Raw genomic sequence first — 14,716 nt, 5'->3', positions numbered from 1 at the left:
CCTTCGGTATACCAAATTAGCACAACAGAAAATATCAAAGATATTTTTCAGTGTATTAAATCCTTCTTTCATCTTTTCCCTGTATCTGAAATTCCCTGAAATCCTGGACCCTTAAATAATCATTTTAAGTGAGTAATTACCGTTTTTTGTAATATGATCAATCCACAGTTGGTGATCTCGTCTTTCTGTAAATAACATATTTTTTCCCCCAGAAAATAGTATGGTACACAAATAGAAAATCTACAAGAAGAGGTTCTGCAATCCTTGTCTTTCTGTTATAAAATATCCTTCTCTTGTAGGGCATATCACAGAAGAAGTGAGTTAGTTCTTGTGACAAACTAGTCAGAGCTTTTCTATGTCTAAAGACAACCTTTGAGCCAAAACTGACAGCAGTTATCCCGCTAAATAATCATTATGGTTGATATTCATCACATATTTTCCTTTGGACAATTCACACTGCTCAGAGATCTGGTTCCCTGCTGTGAGAAATTCTGACCCATTATGTTTTGCTTCAAGTCCTATTCAAAATAGCTTTTAAGTCTGATATGATGCAATGGCTTTATACTGACCCTCTCACACAAGTAAATCATTTAATATTTCTCCATGCAGTTTCATTTTTAGCTTCCATTTATCCTTAGACTACACAGACCATATAAGCTGTATAGGGGCAAATGCAGTCACTAAGAGTAACAAAAAGGGAGCTCAGCATGTTGCCCAATTTCCTCGCCTGCCACAGACATTTGTATTCCTCTCTCTCTGCTCAGAACCAACAGCATCTCCTAAGACGACAGTCTGTGCTTGTCTCCTTCATCAACAGAAGTAAGCAGAGCTCAGGATTTGATTTGTTTCCCCTATTTTCCGATGCTCCTAGTCCCTTTCTTCAAGAATGAAGAGACTACTCAGAGAATGAAATTAAGAGTTACTAAAGTCAGGATGAATATTGCCACTCTGCTAGGTTGTCCTCTTGCATAGATAATCAAAGAAAGAGCCTCCTACTTTCCCAGAAGGCAATTTTTAGCATTTGGGATGTTCTGTGGAAACAAAACAATCTCTCCTTGCTTCTGTGTAAAGAATGAGAATTTGCGTATAAGATTCAGTAGCTCTCCAAAGAGTAATAGAAAAATATATAAAAAAAGAAAACATAGTGATCTACCTACCTCAGGGACTTTTTCCTATTTACACATTAGTTACACATATAGAACTTCTGACCACTAACCAAGCTATTAATACTCACACTTTATAGCTCACACGAAACCCGGCCTAAACCTTGTACTCTGCCAGTTAAAAGCAATAAAAAAGATACAGCTTATTCTTGCTAACTCAAATAGGGCAATCTACTGAAATGGCATTTTTAACTGGCTTAAAAATGACTCTATAAAAGTCTGGTTGCTATCATGGTCTGGTATTCAGTAACTGCTTGGAAGTGGGGAGAGGGGAGCAAAGTGGTCTTTTAACAGAAGTGCAACCATGAAGCACCAGGGCAAACATGCTAAATTTAATGACAGAAAGTGACTGGAGAAGAAAAGGTGTATAAAATAATGAGTTAATTGTACTTAACACTCTTCCAGGTCAACATACTTCGCTCTCCAAAGAGTCTGTTTTATCAGTACCTCTATCCAACACCAGCCTCAGTCTCTCAATCTGGAGCCAATGCTGACGTGAAGAATATAGTTCCTGATAACCCAGCCCACATGTCAGAGTTTCCACTAGAAACTCAGTTTTCAAGTGCTTTCAAAGGGCACTTTGCTCAGGGAAGGCACTGATGCAGCTGAGAGCAAGGGAGGAGCTACTGTTCATGTAGTTAAATCAGAATGAGATGATTTGTAAGGTCTGTAAGCCATGTAGGAAGTCTGTGCAAAAAAAGCAATTTTATCTGTGAAAAAATGTGCCGTGTTGTTTAAACAAATTTGTGAGGAGCTAAATAAGGAAGCAATTTTAGAAGTATCAATCTTAACACTAAGAAAGTTTCTTGCAACTGAGTGATGAAAAGTGTGCAAAGGCAAAGGGAGGTGGCTCTTCCTCTTTTAAACATAGATTCACCCTGAGTTTTGAGCACCATCGTTCCTCACCAGTTGCTGCAGAGCACTGTCAGTTCCCAGAGAGAAAAGTCACTCCAAGTGCTCCTCTGGCAGTCTGTCCAATTCTAGGAGTGTGCACACAGGTATTTTCAATAATTATGTAATTAAGACTTTATTATTTATATGACATTTAATTAAAAGTGACTTTCAGTAGCACACAAAACCATGAAAAGAAAATGACTTTAAAAGAAGGTTAAGGATGTGTGACAAACTCAGAGGAGCTATGAAAATGACAGTTAAGGACTTGGCATGATGTGCACATCTACTTCCCTGTTCTCCTTCTTTTACCCTTCATTTACACATGATCAGAAATATTGAGGAGAAGCCTGGAAATCCACCCTCTACAGACTCATGACTGCAGTAAAGGGGAGTGTTGTCTGAGTAAAGACTGGTAAAACACTACCTAAGCATTGCAGTGAACAAGGTGAATTTTCTCTGAACAAGGTGAATTCATAGATGAATTCTCATATTTTAAAACCAAATCACCTTGCTTCAATTAAAGTCCATTCCCCTGCTTACTTACACAGTATGATTTTATGAATGCTGTGTGTTATCTAGGTCTTGACCTTGCATGTTCCAGGTGGATTTCTTTTGTGAGAGAGATTACTCACATGTGTGTTTGCAATCTTTAAGTGAAGACGAACACATATATGCCCAAAGAGGAACTGAGAAGCACAAAGCCTCCAAGGGCTGAGTTTTAAAGTGGGCCCCATGCCTATTCAGCACACATGTGGTGAGACAGCTGGTCTACTTCCCCAGAGGAGCTGGGAGTGTAGCTACCATGAGTGTTCCCATGCCAGACCAGAAAGGGAGATAAGGAGCCTCCTGCCTTCACCATATTATGCATAGAGCTGATGCAGAGTAGCTCAGGTAGACTCAGCACGCCTGAGAGCTTGGCTGTTCCTTTCAGCAAGCCTGACAGGCAACCACAGCTGCTGACTGCAACACACTACTTGCCTGTCCACCCCAGAGCGAAGCAACAGGAGACAGTCAGAAAAAAATACTCTTGGCTGGCATGACAGTGTTTTGGTCAGACCCTCTGCAACTCAACTATCATACCATAACCATACAAGATCAAAGGATCTTGTGGTTATTTTGAGTTATTCAGAGTGGTTTTTCGTTATTATTTTTTGAGAGTGGTTATTCATTATTATTTTGAGCTATTCAGAGTGGTTATTTTGATGGCAGCGAGAGCCTCCTTGCCTATCTTACTGTTTGCTCATGCATGACAGGAGAGCTAGTCCTGTTCCCAGGGAGTCACTGAGAATGAAAGGCAGTTTCTGCATGCCTTGCTAGGGAGAGACACATTTTCAGTGGAAGGTGCTCCTTTAAATGACCTTCCAGAAGGAAATAAGATTAAAAAATCACCTCTAAGTCACAGTTAAGTCTGACCATCCCAAAAGCATTTTTGTTTTTTCTAAAGAGTAAGCAAACTCTTATACAAGTTTTACTGTCGTCCTGCACTCTTACCCTTGATAACAGGTAATGACCAACAATAAGCTAATTCTAAGAAACTTGGGGTGAGGGGAGGGAAAGAGTTAGTTTTATTACTTTTAAATGAGTGCTTGATACATCATGTTGGTTCCCCTGATTAATGTTCACAGCAAACTCAGCCATTGGAGTTGTAATGTTTCTGCAAGCTTCCCTACAGCAAAGCTTAGCCATTAATTCAGTGGCATATGTCAGCTCAGCAGAGCAAGGTCACTCTTCTCTTTCAAGGAGAACCTTTTTAGAAATAATAAAACTGACAGAAAGTTCTTTTTTGCATGCTTTATGTCACCTGAGGTTGAGTGCTGCAGTTAATATCACAGAGCTTATAAACATTCACATCTTCAGCAGTCTCCAACCCCACTGGGCTCTTGGAACTTCAAATTTTATTTTTTTTTTTAAAGTAATACAGTGACAGCTTTATGTGGTGCAGATATACAGTATGTAATCCTAAATGAGTAAAAAATGAGTAAAAAATGAGCAAATCTTTTCTTAGGCTTTTTAGAAGAGAAGTTTTGAAAGGCACTAAGAGACTGCTGATACTGCAGTATGCATTTAAGATGTTAGTGCTTAAAGAAAAAGATGTAGGATTAGGGACTTTATCTCCATGGATGTTTGCACTTTTGGCTAAAAGGAAGAAAATTTCAAAATACTACTGGTCCACCTTTTTTCTGCTTCATTGTTAATACTGCAGGCTGGAAATCTGCATAGACATGCAATCTAAAGAGACAACAGAGTTAATTGATGTATTTATGGGATAATTTTGAAATTATAGGTAAATAACGATGTGCTAGTCATCTGTTATGATAACTAATTGTGACTGGAAATTATTTATCGGGCTACAAATATTATAGAACATGATAAACAAACTAACTGAAGAAGAAGATCCAAACAATAGGACATTTTTTTCCCCTCATTATCTCCCTTCAGACATCCTGACTACACTTGATTAATGAATCCATAGTGAGATTAGCTGAAATTGCCTTAATGGAGATGCACAACAGTAGAGAAGCAAAATTCAGTGCAGTATCCATCATCAGTCACTGTGAATTTTAGTGTTTCACCAAATCTATATGTCCATTTATTTACATTATTTTTATCTTGGGGAGAAAAAAAAAGTAAAAAGAGGAAAAAAAAGACTATACTTATTACAGTGAATTAACTTTTGACTCTTTTAAAATGATGACTGGTGTCACCATTTTTCCTCCTTCATGTATCCTCCTTTGTCAGAAGGTTGTGTTCCAACATTGGCTTATTGCTATCCACTGGCCAAGGTTACCTTTATTGTCCAGTTAAAGAAAGCATTTCATTGCAGTCTGGTAGGCTTAAAAAACTGGACATGCTTGCACAGCATATGCCTGGGAATCTAAAATATGTTCTTTGCAAATTTGAATTCATAACATAAATTCAACAAGCTTTTGGTTTTGGACCAGTATGGAAGCAGAAAGGTTTCCAGCTCAGGGTTTCCTAGTGATTTAGTGCTATGTAAGAATGCTTCTTAATGCAAAAATTATCACATAATCAAGGATTCTTAAGGATTAGAAAGGACTTCAAAAGATCACCTCATCCAATCCCCCTGCCAGAGCAGGACTACCTAGAGTTGGTCATACAGGAACTCATCCACGTGGGTTTTGAAGTTATGGTCTGTTAAATTCTGGGTTTTCCTTGTTGTGTAAATTGTATGACTGCAATTCCAAGAATAAAAAAAAAAAAATCTAGTAATCTGAAGACAAGATAGCATCCTGATTCTGTTCAGGTCACTCACATCAGAAAGGAATTAAAACAATCAGCAGCTCACTGGCGGTACTGGACACAGCAAATGGTACTAGTCTAGTAGGAGTACATCAATTCCACTCTCTCTCTGTTCAGTTATGTCTGTGACATGAGGTTACTGTGATCACAGCTCAGTGGAAAACTACAGTTTCATCTAATGAAAAACAAAAGTACCAGATGCTTGAAGTGTGTTTCTGTTCTGATTCATGACAAAATGGAGATTGGCCTTTTCACCCCTTCCCTGCTCCCACAACCTCTATGAAAACCAGGAGTAGTTGAGAGACACCAATAAGATCATGCTACCAAGGCACAGACAGCAGTGAGGGCTTTGAGATGTCCTTTGAACCCGAAATTCAAAGTTATAATCCAAATCCTACTCAAATTCGTCTTATCACTGCAAAAGTGACTGTGCCTGCTACAAAGTTTTAACCTTTCATAAACAGGTAGGTACATGTTGCCTCTTCACATTCCTTCAGATATTAACTAAAATCTCAAACAAATAGTTTTCAAACATTTTTCTACAACTAGCAAGAGACATTAATTGAGCAAATATAAGCACCATTACAGAGTCAGGAAGAAATTAATATAATCTCTCCACTAAACAATATCAGAAGTGCTTTGCCATATATTTACGACTAGTGCTGATTGCGTGTTCTACCATTATCAGGCATTTCATGAAGCCTCTACACAGACTCAGAGGTCCTCATCCATCAACAAACCAAGTCCTCCTTCCAGCTCTGTGAAGCAGCTTTTGTACTTAACATCTGATCTCAAAAAAAAAAAAAGGAAGCAGAGAGATAAGAGAAAAACAGTGAAGCTGTGGTGAGTGAAAGCAATTTGTGAGCAGTAAAGCTCAGTATCCACTTTGCACAGGTAAAGGCAGCAGAGTCAAGCTGTATGAATTCATTCAGCTGTCTTGGTCACTTTTTCAACTCATTTTCACACATCTGATTTTGACTGTGCTGTTGCTAAGTGAAGACAATTCCTTTATCTCCTGGCTTCAGGCTCTCAGTGACAAAACTCCATCTCTATCCCAAACATAATGGTAGAGGGAACACATGAAGCCACATCATAGCTTTTCCATGGTTTCTGATTGAACAGCACTCCTCTAGTGCTTCTCTTCTCCCTGAAGAAGCTGTGAGAAACACAAGTACTCAAGTATTCCAGTAATGTCGTGTCTCATTTGCCCTTAAACGTACCTGAAAGGACAGGAAATCTATCACACCTTCTGAATGAGGTCAGCATGACCAAGCAGGGGAACTTAACAACTTCCTACAGTTCCCAAGGAAGTAATCATTCAGCATCCCATAGAAATCAAGTACAGGAGTATGAAGTTACTCAGTTGTTGTGAAGAAGATAAAAGATTCAGACATATAAGGGTAGGAAAGGGACTAAAACTCCATCCAGAAGACATAACGGTGCAAAACAGATCACCAGATCTTCCCAGACAAAGCTTGTCAGCTGCATTACTGGGTGATGCTTAGAGATGACGGACACCTTGGTGTTGACATTTAGCTTACTAGAAAGATGTCAGTAGATATTACGACTGACAATTAAGCACCCTGAAGACTGTGCACAGGTGAAGTTGTTACCTAACTTTCTGTGTATCTGTGGAATAAACCAAAGGGGTATGGGGTAAAAAGTGGTGGTATGGTATCTAACATGTATAGTCAGAGAAGCAGCTTGTCTGAAGCAGTTAAGAACCTCTGAACTTTTCCCTAGGCTGGAATTTCAACCTCAAGTTTGGGAAGAAGAAAAAAAGTAAGAACATGCTCTTGAGTGCATTGGAAGTGGAATAAGATATGAAAAGCTCAGAAACTAAGAGCAAGCAGGTATACAGTGGATTTCACTAGGGAAAAAAAGTAGATGGTCATTTGCCTTTCTGTGGAATATCAACACACATACAACACACCATCTGGTGCACAACCCAAAATTTTCCATTAGGATGGTTTAAAGGGCGTATGACTTGCAAAATATTCAAAGTATATATAGTCTGTAGCCTGATGCCAAGCAGCAAAAGACTTAACAGAAATGCAGACTTTACTAATTTGTGGAAGAGTGCATAATTGTTTCTAACAAGTGAAAAATTCCTACTGTCTCTGTTGCAAGCTTTCAGAAGGTAAAGGTTAAGGCGTATTGTGATTATAGAGACCCAGAGTTTTGTGGTTGTTTTTTTTTCCTTCTCCGGAGTGAGTATAGTCAAGGGGTTCTGTGCACAGATCAATGAGTTGATTCTTCTGGCTAAAGTGTTTATACCCACCCAAAAAATGCTTATACAAGTGGGCCAGTCATGGCTTTCTAGTTACTTCAGTCTGAATTTATGCTATGACACATTACTAGAAGAGTGTCGAAATACACAGAAAACTGTAGGCCACATCCTCTGCCTCTCCTACCCATACATAGTTAATGCTTTTTTTTCCAGCAATGACAGATATCCTGGCCAGTGCTTAACTTGGGGTATTTTGTATTTCCTAGAAACACAACACTGAAGCAAGTCAATTACTCTATAAAGCTCTTTAAAGGACTGGAAAGAAACCAGTGTTGATTTACGTCACCTTGGTAGTTGTGCTACATTATTTACCAGAGAGTACAAATATAAATTATATGGTTGATAGTCCAATTTCTAAAAATGGCTGGAGAAGGTGCTTCAGACATACTTCTTGAAATGGTCTTGCTTGTTTAGGAAAACAAACAAAGATCCAAACTGGATTTGTTACTCTAAGCAAAAGGACTATTAATGTGAAAATATTCTCTTTGGGAAATTTGCTTTCACTTGTTTTAAAACATTCTGCTCTTAAGAACTCAAGCCTGATTAGTGAAGGAAAACCAAGAGAGGGAAGAAATAAGAAAATACTTGAATTTTATTCAAAGTCGATGAAAATTTAAAAGTTGCTGTAATCAAAAAGAACACATATTAGAGGCCAGGACTGGACCAAGCCACAGATGTAATTTCTTCCTTTGACACATGACATAGTCAAAGAGTGGTATGAGCTTTCAGTGAGATTGTGTATTGATCTGAGCATCGAAATGTGGATTGTGGGCATCATAATCAGCCTGCTGGCAAGAGGCAGGAGAGACATGGCTATTCTTTCACTAGAATGATCCTGGAAAATTAGTTTCTGGTGAGAAAACAAGATTCCTTGAGTTTCAAGACCTAACTAGAAGAGATATGCTAACATGTACATTAAGACACAAATAACTTTCTGAAACAGCTGTTGAAAGGAAAAGATAAAAATTGACTGATGATCAAGAAGCAAGATGTTAATATAAATGAAGAAAAAATACCAGAGATAAGAATAGAAATATGACTGTAGAGCCTTCCACTCACACAAGAAAAATAACCCAAGGTTAACTCTAACCTTGTTCTAGGTTTTTGTTGGGTTTTTTTTTTATGAAGCCTGAGGGAGATGGGAAACACCTTTTGAAGTGTCACCTGCAATTCCTTTTTTCCCCATCTACATATGCATGTTTATTAAAAGCATAATTTTTTTCTTTCTCTGAACTCTCTGTGATGAAGGCCCACAGGTATTTCCACTATAAACCAGGTTCTTAAAACTACTTCCCAGATGTTGTCATCCATTTCTGCTTATTCAACAGAGTTCAAGTGGATTTTAACAAACAGTCTTTCTTCAAGACACAATACAGTAAAGACCTTTAACGACAGAACTATGTGTCATCTTTGCCTATAAGCATAAACTTGCACAGTGGGCAGTACAGTGAAAACAGCTTATCATCAACTCATTACCTCTCATCATTGTTAGAATGAAATGCAAGTGGAAACTTCAGTCATGGTTGTAAAAATTAGCATCTGTGACACTAGCAGTGACTCATTTATTATGCTATCAAAATTTCAGTGGGAAAGAAAAGAATATAAAAGTTACTATTTTCAGAACTCTACCAATCTTTACCTTTGAAATAAAATTAAAACTCTCAGCTTTCCCCATTCAAGTATAAATTTTTGAGCAATCTCTTCACTGCAGATATTGTCCTACTGATGATCTAATTATGTCTTGGATTATTTTTAGTGTTTAGTTTTGCTGTACCTATTTTCTGTTTTCTTTAATAAGTATTCCGCATTGGAGAGTCACAAGCCACTATCTAAGAAAAAAAAACAATAATAAACTTGCTTATAGCTTCTGTCTGCACTATAGACTCCAAACATTTAGGCAAGTGATAAACTTTATCTGAGTGACAAATTCCATTGTAATCAACGGGATCACAGTTAATTTATTCATTTAAGTGTTTTCAGAACCCGAATCAGGCCTTCAGTAACAAATATGTGAAAAGGGGAAATACTGGCCTCAAGTCCATAGCAAACATTTCATTGATTTTCAAGCAGGCAGGATTTCATTTAAATCTTACAAAAAAAAATATTGGTAATATATTGGTATGAAATAGTACTTGGGAACGAAGTTGCACATTAAAATATTTCATCCCATTGGATTTGTTACCATTTTCTCATAACCCTGAAAACAAATAATAGTTTATTACCTAAGGTAGTGAATATTGATTTAATTAGAAGCTTGGATGTATTTTTGCCCAAACAAGATGCACAGGCATTGACCCTGAATTGTCTTACACTCCAGCAGTAAGCTCAGTTTCAAACATCAGTCTCAAACCTTTAGCATAAACACAGATCAACTGTCATGTGGAATAATGACACAAGACTCCCTTCAGTCAAGCCAGAAAAAATGGCACAAAGTCATCTTTGCCTGTCTTGAAGGAAAGCCAAGAATCATCAGGCAGTTCTCAAGTTTACTATGTCCATAGGAATTTGACAGAGAGAAACAGAAAGGACTAGACTGTGTCCAGCACATTACATCCTGTGAAGTGGTCAAGACAATGCAGGGGTGTTTTACAGATGATTGTTTGAACCTTTCATTATCATTTGCACCTGTGTAAAACATTGCAAAGTGGAACCTAGATTAGCTGAAAATGCTGAACAGTGTTACTGTGAGGGTAACAGAGCACTGGAACAGGCTGCCCAGGGTTTCAAAATCCACCTGGGCACATCCCTGTGCAACGTGATCTAGGTGGAGTTGTTTTAGCAGCGAAGTTGAACTAGGTGATCTCTAGAGGTCCCTTCTAAGCCCTACCATTCCATGATTCTATGATTCTATGATTCTATGATATGGTGTTGCCTGAAGAATATATAAAAGACATCAGATCCTGTATCATTTCTTAGAATGTTTTTTCTTACCATCTTTCTGCTTCCAAGTGATTTTAGGGGTCTTTATTTTATCCTTTAAGTCAACTGCTCCCTTTGCCCCCAGCCCTCTAAGGGGTGGTGGGAGACTGCGCAAACTCATAGCTGGAACAAATTATCCTTCCCCTCACCACTTGGTACAGTACTTTCCTGCTCTGCAACTGAAACTCCAGTGATGTGGGAGTGATGTTCTTTCTGCAGTGATGTTCTTTCTTCAGTTGAATGATGGAGCTGAGGCATGAACAGAAATCTCAGCACCAGGTACAAGACCTTGTTTGCTTGACCTACCTGGCCACAAATAATACTGCATCTCAAAACAGCTATGACATATAAACCAAGCCACGTCTCATCTGATAAAAAAAGAAAGGAGGGCTGGTGAGGACTGAAAGGAAGGACTGAGAGAGCTGCCTCTTGGTGGGTGCCCTGATGGGAGATGCACAGACTTTGTTGCGATAGAAAGTCATTTCAGATCCTGGACAGACAGATAGGCTTAGGCTAGCTTAGGCTTAGATAGGTTAGGCTGGACAGACTTGAAATAGACAGCTTAGCCCTTCAATATTTCAATATTGAATTACTTCAATATTAAGCAGAGTATTTTTAGGACTTAGGACCTTTCCTTTATAGTTCGACTAACCGGGTTCTCAGTTGATATACAAGGTGTAAATGTACAGTTCCACAGCAGCATGTGCAGCTACAAGGATAATTGGTAAAGGATCAGAATCCTTCCAGTATGTCTTTTGAAAACATTTATCTCCCTGATTTGTCTGGGATGACACAAGCAATGACTGTTTATTTATTTAGTTTACATGCAAAGTATATAGTGGCTACATGTGTTCATATATATACAAAAGCTGACCAATATGCAAGTTATTTTCATGACTACAGCACTATAGAAATACTGCTGTATAATTAAACAACCTGCAACATTACTATTTCATGGCAATGGGCAAGTATCAGCCCTTTCATAGCGGATACTAAGAATTGTAAGATGCTTCATTTTTTCTGCTTAGGACCTAATGTATCTGCCGAAGTCTCTTAGGCATCACAGTAACCAATGAAGTAAATGTGTGTCATGCAGAGAACTGATAGTTAGATACTGAAAATCCATATTAGTCCTGCACTGGTCGTTGTCTTGTCCACCATTACTAGAGGCTTTATGCGGGGATGGTAAATTGTCTTGAGAAAGGTTTTAACACCAATTTACATGGTATTCTTTCATCTTTATCAAAAAAACATAACTAGATGCTGACATTCTTCACATTAGAAAGTAATCAAAGTAAAAGGATTAAAAAGAAAATTCCAGTGAAACATTTGAATTAAAACACAGATGTTCATCCAATTGTGATAAGTACAACTGGCCTTTTTAGTGTCCTCTTTGAGGGCCTAAGCTAGCAAACCTGATTTTAGCTGAACACTCCAGACCTTCTGGCTCTCCCATAGGTCTTCTGTCAGTCCCATTTTGATATGCTGGAAATGCTGGGACATCTAAGTTGCCTAACGACAATGTGAGGTAGCCCAAGATCTCCACAATGGCATCATCTCAAGTGACGGTGGCATTCTTCCGTGGAAGAATGAGGAGGTACCAAATGTTGCCTGTACAGACCAGGGGCAGCCAGGAAGTGATGTGGGGAAGTCACTTGTGAAATCCTGTAACTTCTGTCAGAAGGTAAGGACCCACGTTACTCAATCCACTATTAAGCAACTTAAGTACTTACGTTGCTTCCACAGCGCACGTTTCAAAACGTGCCACAGCAAGCTAAGTTTTCTATTCAATGTGACATGAGGCTGTCTCCTCCCATGCCTTTTTTGTGAATTGCATAGCAAAAGCATTCTCACTGTGGAAAGTTTACACAGTTCCATGCAAAAGTGAGATGATGTTAGGTGAAGTGTTTTAAAGCACACTACTGAGGTAGAAAGACGTTCTGAACCACTTCACCAAGACCTTTCCAATTTTGTAAACATGTACAACAAGACACAGCCAGCACAGAAGCTTCAGCAGATTTGACACTCAGTTGAGTTGGTTAGACACATTTTATCCCTGTCATTTCTTGCTTAATTTATAGGGTGATTACATGATAATTGTATTTCTGCCCTGTCTTCAAAAAACAGTATGATGATTGAACAGAAGACACATACCATACCAACATGTGAAATAATACTTAAAAAAACCATTAAAATACATGGAAAGTTAATTCCATGTATTCCAAATACATGAGTGAGCTCATCCCTGCCTCTCAACAAGCATCTGCAGAAAGCACTCAATTCTTAATGAGTCATGCTCTAAAATTGCAAGGGCAATACACAAAAGCCAATGTTAAGTAAAACCAGAATACATTCCTACTGAAATAGTGTCTACAGTAATATTTAGGATCTAGAAATCACTAAACTAGATATATTCCCAAACAATGAGAAGATGGTTCTCTAAACGGGGAGACAGTAAGTTACTGAGAGCAGATATACTAAAAGGATTTTTTAATCTCTTATTTAAATTTTCAGCACTTGCAAACTGAAATAGAAATGGATACCGATGTGATCAGGCCTAGCAGTAGCCATTTCTCTTCAGGCTTAAAACTTGCACCCAGTTCAGGGACTAAAAATAAATTACTAGCACAGGACACACCTTTACGCATCTTGCAAAACTTACACTCTCGTTCTTGCAATTCCAGAGTGTGGAAAGTGTCCAGTGTAACATATTATCAATTTATTCAAAGTATTTATTTCAGGATTAAAATATAATCATTCCTAGAAAAAGTGAAGATGACAAACATTGATTGGTAGGTGTATTCCCCTCCATTGCTTATGATGATGAAATTTATTAAAATAAGGATCAAATTTAAGAGCTTTCCTAATTCTTCACCGATTCTCTCACTCCTTTTCAGCATAGATGAAAGGGAGAGAGGGGATTTTTGTAAGCTTTTCTGTTAAAAGACTGATACAGAATGTATAACAACAAAGTTCAGTACCAGAACTCTTTAGCACAGCTATAGCAGCTTCACAATTCCAATTCATTGAATTGAACCATTATTTTTATAAAGTAAGTATATACAAATAGAATCCTGAGATTATCAGAGAATGATAGGGATTGGAAGGGACCTCTAGAGATCCTCCAGTCCAACCCCTCTGCTAAAGCAGGTTCACCTTGATCAGGTTACATAGGAATGCATCCAGATGGGTTTTGAAAACCTCCAGAGGAAGAGACTGCAACATCTCTGGGCACCCTGTGCCAGAGCTCCCTCACCCTCACAGTAAAAAAATTTTTGACTGAAGCACTTACTAGCACATCAGGAAATCCTGAAGCTAGTATTTAATAGGAAATCCTTTTAAAAATTGTTAAGAATTCCCATTGTTATTCATTGACAATAAAAAAAATAAACATTCTTACCTTTGGCTTTTGACTTTTCTCCTTATCAGAGACATTAGATGGTTTTCTCTTCAACATTTTCAATTCAGGTTTATTCAACTGATGTGCAACTGCTACTAGTTCGTAACCAAACTAAGTACAACAAAGCAGACTGCACAAGCTTACATCAGTTACACAGTTCCTTATTCTATCAGGATGTGACTTCACGCAGCTGCTTTGTGGCATGGGTGAGTGAGCTGAAATCTTTGCTTGAGGAAGGAGTGAGGAAGAAGGGAAGGAAGTGAGGGGGAAAAGAAGCAGAGAGATGCACTAAGGAGATGAGTTGAAAATGAGGACAAGGCTCAAAGTGAGAATGTTTGAAGACTTTATTCCTTCCTCTTCTATCATTTTTACCCACTCCGCCTTGTGGCAGTAGCTGCACTCTTCGTCTCAACTTCTGTTGGAACTCAAATGTGAAAAAAATGTGCTGCTGTTCAGAAGACCAAGCGATATTATTCCCCAGCAGATTTGCACTGCACTGTGGTACAGAGTCCAGCTAGTCCCTTATTGCCTCTCTTTCTCTTGTAACTCTATAGTAATGAAATAAAAGCAATGAGATTGAAAGTCAGTGTTTGGCTGAAAAGGGAAGTTTTCTAAAGATATCAGTTTTTTTTCCATGGTGGAGTAATTGTTTGCCATTCACCACAGAATTTGGACTGTCTGAAATGACACTTTCAGTCTATCTATGCCTTGATTTGGTGACAAACTTACAGGGAGAAAACACAAGTCTAATAGAAGACTTACAAGTGAGACAGAGGAAAATGACAAATA

The 14,716-nt window shown here is 38.3% G+C and overlaps 1 protein-coding gene across 1 annotated transcript in view; it reads right to left on the bottom strand.

Annotated features, from left to right (window-relative positions):
• The window catches only part of SAMSN1 (SAM domain, SH3 domain and nuclear localization signals 1), a 35,647-nt gene extending 21,585 nt beyond the window's left edge, over positions 1 to 14,062 (bottom strand). The window contains exon 1 of the mRNA XM_061988668.1: positions 13,928 to 14,062. Coding sequence (XP_061844652.1) covers positions 13,928 to 13,984 — 57 coding nt within the window. The 5' untranslated portion in view covers positions 13,985 to 14,062. The remainder of the gene's footprint in view (positions 1 to 13,927) is intronic.
• Positions 14,063 to 14,716: the final 654 nt, after the last annotated feature.

This window comes from Colius striatus, chromosome 1, assembly GCF_028858725.1.
Source record: "Colius striatus isolate bColStr4 chromosome 1, bColStr4.1.hap1, whole genome shotgun sequence".
Lineage (NCBI taxonomy): Eukaryota > Metazoa > Chordata > Aves > Coliiformes > Coliidae > Colius > Colius striatus.
The sequence above is the reverse complement of the archived record's forward strand: the minus strand, read 5'-3'. Positions and strand labels throughout refer to the sequence as shown.